At 32.6% G+C, this 7,607-nt stretch overlaps 1 protein-coding gene across 7 annotated transcripts in view; it reads right to left on the minus strand.

Annotated features, from left to right (window-relative positions):
- Positions 1-498, minus strand: part of FRS2 (FAR1-related sequence 2) — a 3,498-nt gene extending 3,000 nt beyond the window's left edge. For all 7 annotated transcript variants that reach the window (XR_839066.1, XM_011002744.1, XM_011002743.1 and 4 more), the window contains exon 1: positions 8-498. Coding sequence is in view for 6 of the 7 variants with exons in the window: in XM_011002744.1 (XP_011001046.1) it covers positions 8-475 (468 nt within the window). In the remaining variant the exon portion in view is untranslated. The remainder of the gene's footprint in view (positions 1-7) is intronic.
- Between the last annotated feature and the right edge of the window lie 7,109 nt (positions 499-7,607).

The following is a 7,607-nucleotide window of genomic DNA, read 5'->3' on the forward strand; positions in this document are numbered from 1 at the left end:
TTCCTGCCTTGCAATCTGTCTTTGTACATGATCGTGGATTAACAGTCACACTTGACTCCCGCTTGCTTCCAAATCTAGAACAAGCAATTTTCACATCAATAAATTTCCCATTCTTTTTTGAACGACGACTAGCTTTTATAGTGATCCCAAATCCCACAGAGAGCGCATAATCTCTATAGAACGCATATGCTGCCTCCTTCGTTTCAAATTTTAATCCATTCTGAGGCAAAGAGATCCCACCTTCACCAACCCCATCAACCCCCACACCACTCTCCTCCACCTTGTCCCCACCATTAATAACACCCTCAATTGCATTCAACCCACACGCTTCAACAACCTCTTCAACCAAACAAGAACTTGCAGCCTCATCAATACCGCGCAATCCACTAGCGCTATCCATGATACACTCATTTGTGTTCGCTCCAGACTCTAATTTCTCCTGATCACTCGTAGGCACTTCAAGATCTATCTCCATTGTCCAAACAATCAATTGTTCAAACAAATAACATCATCTCACTACACATACCTGAAATTTTCAAGAAATCAGCAAGCAGCAACATCAATACTAAAATTAACTAAGTTTCCACATTGATTACCATAAAAAATACAAATTCTTTAGCCCATTAACTTTCATTCTTTGCAAAAATGTATCAATTAAACACAAGCAAAAAAATCAACCAAAGAAACCCTTCTAGATAGAATTTCCAAAAAAAGTTTCCTTTCACAAAACCAACTTCACTCACTGTATAAATTTAGTATCTTATATTCCATTTTCCATAGTCTTTCCTCTGATTTCTTGGAAACCAAAGAGTATGTGACTTTAAAAGGAAATTGAGAGCATAAAATTGGATGTAAGGAATGAAAGCTGGGAATGACTGGAAAGCACCTGAACAACATAAAAGAAGCAGCAGTGATTTCTACAGAGAGGGTAGGGAAGTGCAATAGACCAAAAAAATCAGAGTGAAATGCCAAAAAAAGGAAAAAGGGAAAATGTTGAGTCGCAAACAGGAAAGGAATTTTCCAAAAGGGGAGCTCTAAAATTGAAGAATTGAAATGAAAGCAGAAAACTTTGGCAAAGGAGTCAAAGAGGCAATAAATCGGAATATAAGCGGCCGCGGCGGCGATTAATTTCTAAATCATCGTCAAAATAATGGCGACCGAAAAATCCTCGGGATTTACTCGGTAATTAATCGGGAAAAAGATCGGCAGTAAAATGACATCGAATTTCCTCACGATAAATCGGCAATTAATCTGGAAATCATCAGCGGGAGATGACGACAAATGGGGAGTGGCAGCGACTAAATCGCCAATTAAAGGAACGATTAATCACCAAATCCTCGGGAAGCGTCGCGATCAATATTCAATTCATCGAAGTGATTTTAATCAGAAATTAATCGGCGAAGTGGTGCTGTTAAACGCCGATTCATCGAGAAACGATGCGCTTAATTGGTAAGTGTTGGGGGAGCAGTCTCCAAGTAATCGCCAATTAATCGAAAGCTGAGAAAAAAAAAAAAAAAGAGGGACCAAAAAAATCCAACTCTGCCTTTCTATTTCTTTTACTATTAAATTGTCAGAATATGAAATAAATAAATAAAGAAATAAAGAAAAAAAGAGTGGAACTATTTAAAGATGAATTGAAATCACATGGAGAGCCCTCTACGAACGAATCGGACATGGAACAATGTTTGTAGACTCCAAAATCAATTACATGTATGCATGGTCTCAAAATAAAAGAACAACTAATGCATGCTATGCACATTTTAATAATTTTTTAAAAATATTTTTTATTAATTAAAATATTAAATTTCCCCTTACAATCACACATATAAAAAATCAATAGTACAATAACAAAAATACCCTAAAACCCAAGGCATAAGAATTTGAATTTCAAGGTTAATTAGGTCTTTTTACTGTGCTTTCTATATAAAAAAGTAAAAAATACCCCTTGTTTTTAATTAAAGTTTTTTATTATTATTAAAAGGTTAATAAGCAATTTTGTTATGCATTTTTACATGAAAATACAAAAAAAAAAAACTTGTTTTGAAGTTATATTACTATGGAAATAAAAAAATAAAATACTTGTTTTATCTTGATCAATTTTAAAATATTGTAATGGTTCTACTAAAAAACTAATTTCATCCTTAATTATTATACTATAAAAAAATTTTATTGACAATGTAGAAAAATGTTCTCATTAACAGTGTAATGTGTGTGTAAAAATAGAATTTTCTCCGTCCTTTCATTTTTTTTTTGTAGTACTATTAATTGACTCACACTGCATTGTTAGTCAAATTAAAAATTATTTTTTAATATAAAAAAAATGGAGCATATTCTACCCATTTTTTAGCTTGTTAAATTTTTTTATTGTAAGTTAAAAAGTTGATGTGTGTATTTAATCAAATAAGTAAATAAAATATGTAAATAAATAAAATATTATAAAAAATGTTGACACAAATCAAAAATTAAATGGAAAAGCTCAAAGATAAATATATATTAAAATATTTGATTTTATATTACATGTACATGTAGCTATTCAAATTTTTTATTGAATTATATGTTAATAATGTTTTCTATAAGAAAATTAATAATCAAATTTTATTGAAACAAAATAATTTGCTAGTATAATCCTTTCTTTTCTTATTAATCTATTTTTCTCAACCATGAAAATGTAGTTTTTTTGAACAATATACTTTATTTAATAAAAAACCGAAGGCAATTAAAGTGAATATCCAAAAGATTTTGAATGAGGATAAAAAAAATTTCTTTAATTAAAACATCTTTATTCTATTGATGAAATTTTTTTATGGTAATTTTTTATCATAATTTTTATTTTTTGAAGCAAGAAATTAACAAAATTATAGAAGAAAAAGTTAATTAAAAAATAATTATTATGTTGTGAATGTATTAAAAAAATATAAGAATAACACAATGGAACTTTCTGGAGCATATTTTTAATATCTGTAGAAAAGCCAAAAACACATAATTAAAAATAAATAAATACAAATCACAAAATGCTTTAAAAAAGTGCTCAATAATTTTTAAAAAATTATTGTTTTATTTTTTAAAATAATATTTTTAATATATTTTAAAATGATTTATATTCATGAAGTTTAATAAATAAATAAAAAAACATAACAAGCCGATTATATAGAGGCCATGCACCAGTGTATCTGACCCATTTAAAGAAAAAGATGGGCTCACTCACATGGTTTTTTTTACAAATATTTTTTTATTAAAAATAAAGATTTACTAAAAAAAAATAGATGACAGTTAGGTGTACAATTTCTTAGAATGGTTATTTTTTTTTAACGCATAAATTCATTTTTAATTTATTTTCACCTAATATTTATATTATATCAATAACCAATATTTGAAACTCAAAACACTTCTAAATTTGCTAAAAAACTAAAAAACAAAAATGGAGAAATTAATTCTCAACTCCAGTTTATTTTTTTTTGACAAAATAAATATCTAAAAATATCTTAATAAAACTTTTTTATTAAATAAAATCTATTAATAATAAAATCATTTTTTTATGTGTTGTTGAAATATGACTGACGAACAACCTTCTTGTTTCTTTATTAATGAGTTTTTTTATTTATTTATCTCTTAAATCTAAGGATTAAAAATAATAAATAAACTTTCAAATAAAATTTAAATGTTTAAATCTTTGAATTGGAGGGGAAAGGAAAATAAATGAATTGAAAAATACTTTTTTAATGAATTTGATGTTGGCTATGCATTTTTTTATGTTTTAAATTGTGATTCTTTTTTATTTTTTTTTTCTTTCTACCATTATTTAAACTTTATATCATAGAATTACGTTACAAAATGATTGTTTTTTTTTTTGAAAATATATTAAAATAATAATTTTTTTATTTTTAAAAAATTACTTTTAAATAAATTAATAAATAAGATGTCTTGGATTATTGTGCATTTATTACAATTTGTTCGTAGCTTTATAGGGCTATCCATCTGATCACTGCCTGACAGGAATTTTTGCTTGGAAGAAACCAGAAAACAAAAGGCAACATTCGAAGCGAAAGAAAAAATGATCACAGCAATGTTGAGAGAGAGTCATAATCTACAAAGACACATGCTTTACAAGGACCAATCTTCCATTTACATGAGAAGAGCTCAATCTGATTCAAATAAACTACGCATCCTGAGAATCTTGCTGCTCCTACATGACGTTAGGGATTTTCCACATTGCTCTCAGCACTTTCCTGATAAGAACATACACATCCAACAGTACCAGGAAAGAGTTGATAACGGCAGATCTACAACATCTGCCATGGACATGAAAAAGAACATTCCTCGTACACTCCAGCAACGAGGACAAGGCATCTGTCATCTCACCATCTGAAAAAAGGGAATCTTCTCTTTGAGCAGGATCTTCACGTCTCCAATTAGCTTAGGCAGATGGAGTGCCATGGCTATTGGCCTGGCATATATTAAGATCTGATTCCAGATAAACAGCTCTTGGACAAGAAATCCAGGGTCTTCTGCCTTCATTTTGGTGATTAACTTCTGGACTGTCAAAGAAACGACGCTCATAAAAAGAGTGCTAACCGTTTCCTGGAGTAAGCTTTTTCCAATAAATGTCATATACCTCCAGGGAAGATGACAGCCATCTCAGAAGGAAAACCATCATTCCAGCTGCTAATATGAAAGACCCTTCTTCCTTATGTGTCTGTTCAAGCCCTGCCATGCATAAGCTTAGATCTCAAATTAGAGTTATCCTGCAACTATAAGGCACAGCACAGCAAATATTGATGCCATATCCTCCAAAACTCACCTGCATGCTATAACTGAAACTAGTAGGAGGCCGAAAATCAAATTGCCCCTTGATGGAATGAATATAATCAGGCAACTGCTTCATCTGAAACCAAACTTCTCTGGAAATTTATTTTGTTATAAAATACTGTACCAGCCCATGCATGCTTTGCTGAGTCCCAAAAAACCCATCACGACTGGGTGCTATTGAATTCAGCTGTCTTTCTAATACATTCCAAATAGAAAAGCAATGGCGGGTATTTGGGAAAACTTCTTCAATGGCTGCCTTCAAGGTTTTGTCTACATCAGTGACTATAACTTTAGGTGCTTGCCCACCCATTGCTCTCAGCCATGTTTTCATTAACCAAACAAGTGTTGATCTAGATTCTTCTGCAATAAATGCACAACCAAGTAAGATTGGCTGACAGTGATGATTCACCCCAACAAAAGGCGCAAATGGAAACTTCTCGTGATATTTGACATAGAAGGTCTCAAAACAAACAGCATCCCTAAAGCTAATTTCTCAGGCGCTGCTCTTCATTCGGATCTATTGCATAGAAGTTTGCATTCTCCTTCTTGATGCATTTAAAATAATCAAGCACAGCTTGAGCATCCCACTCGTCCAGAGCCAAATACCGGCCTTTTCCGAACTGCGTATTCATCTCACTCTTTACAAACCCAGCACTTTGATACCCACCAGACTGCCAGGCATGTCAACATACATCTTTCTTGTTCGTTCACTGCCAGCATGCAATATATCAAAATTGTTTTTTTCCTGCTAATTCTACATCCCTATGAATTCGAAAATCATATGCTAGAGCCGGTAAGAGCTCATGATTATGCTCCTTGACAAATTCATGGATCATCCATTTGCCATTGGGGCCCTTACTCTTCACATGCATGCTGGCCTTGCAATCTTCTTCTTAACATTTGATCGCCGACTATTACCACTATCAGACTCTGGTGTAACTCCGTATCTAGAACAGGCAAATCTACCATCAGTAAACTCCTATGATTTCTGTGACCACCAACTGTTCTTTATCGAAGTGGCGAACCCCGTAGATTTTGCATATTCCTGATAAAATGAATATGATTCTTCATGTGATTGAAACTCAATGCCATCACATGGCTCAAAGTCTACATCCCCTTCAAACATATCAACAGCCCCTTTTGGAGAATTAACAGCAGCAGCATCTCTAATGCGCGTCTCATTCGCCACACCACCAATATTTCCCACCTACTACATCATCAGCAGGGGCATTATCTTGAAGATCGATCATATTATGAATATTCCTCTCCATCATCGTTATAACACATTCCCGTGAGGACAAAAAATCCACTCTTCACAGCATATTCTTTACAGTGGCACCTGAACATATGAAAAAGCGTGCAGCATAACATTGCATGAATTAATTAAATTCAAACAACAGCAGATGTTACCAAAAATAATAAAGCTACCCTTTTTCAGTTGAAATTCAATAAAATTCAGTACAGAAATCATTGCCAATTATTACATTCTTGATTATTCTCCATTCTCTGATCAGATGCTGAGAAAACTTTCAACCTTGATCTTCCATTCAAGGCATTAATTAATCTTACCAAAAAATAACAAAAAAACTACCATTTCATTCTCTACCAAATCAAATTCAATAAAAATCACAACCCATTAAAGCATTCTTATTCCCTTTCTACCTCCTACTTGGATCCTAAGAAAGTTTTCAAACTTGATATCTCATTCAGAACATTAACTAATGTTATTAAAAATAATAAAACCACCATTTTCCCATTCCGTAGTGAGTCAATTAAAAAAAAAAAAAAAACCTTGCCCATTAAAGCATTCTTATTCCTTTTCTACGAAATAATGTTACTAAAAATAATGTTACACCGAGTGATTTGGTCTAGCGGTAGAAGGAATTTGTTTCCTTCCACTACATATGGATTCGAGCCCTGGTGTACACGCTTATCACTTCTATGGTACCTTACATGTCTACTGGATTTGCAGGTATTCAGTAAACCGTGGGGATTAATCGTGGTGTGCACAAGCTGACCCAAACACTCCACGTAAATAAAAATAAAATAATAATAATAATAATAAAACCACCATTTTCCCATTCTCTACTGACTCAGATTCGATAAAAACCACACCCTATCAAACCTTTTCACTTCCTTTCCAATCCCTTCTCGTGGTTACTAAGAGGATTACTGTAAACACAAAATTCCACTTTCCCACACTTTCTCAGCAACCAAACAGACAATAAATACAATTGTCCACCAAAACTAAAGCAGAGAGAGGTTTTAGAGAAAGGAACATTGAGAGAGAGACAGAAAGATCCAGAAAATAAGAGGGAATCGTAGTGGCGCGTGAGAGAAAAGACCCGTCTGTGAAAAAATTAAAATGAGGGTTTTTCTTCTTCTCCACACTCGCTAGTAGGAAAAAATTGTCAAAAATCCACTCGCATTTTTCCACTCGCTTCCATCTGTTTCTTCTCGGCGCGTTACGGTTGTTTTTTGGTATGCAGATTCATTTCCATCGTTTGGGATTTTAATCGCTTCGTTCGTTAGTGCCACACGGCTGGCGCGTGCACTACAAGAAGTACTTTTGATTTGATTTTTTTATTACTATTACTATTGTTTTTGTTTGATTATGAATGATTGATTATTGAGTGATGAGCCCGACTTGTATCATGACCCGGGTTTTAACAGATTGACCGAGTTTTGAATTTGTTTGAGAAATAAATCCACGGTAATTTGTTTTTTTCCCAGAAACATATCTAGCTGTGTAAAACACGAAGTATATTCTAACAAAAGGCAAGAGTAAATAGTCATCAATC

This window comes from Populus euphratica, unplaced genomic scaffold (genome assembly GCF_000495115.2).
Source record: "Populus euphratica unplaced genomic scaffold, PopEup_1.0 scaffold187.1, whole genome shotgun sequence".
In the NCBI taxonomy this organism is placed as follows: Eukaryota; Viridiplantae; Streptophyta; class Magnoliopsida; order Malpighiales; family Salicaceae; genus Populus; species Populus euphratica.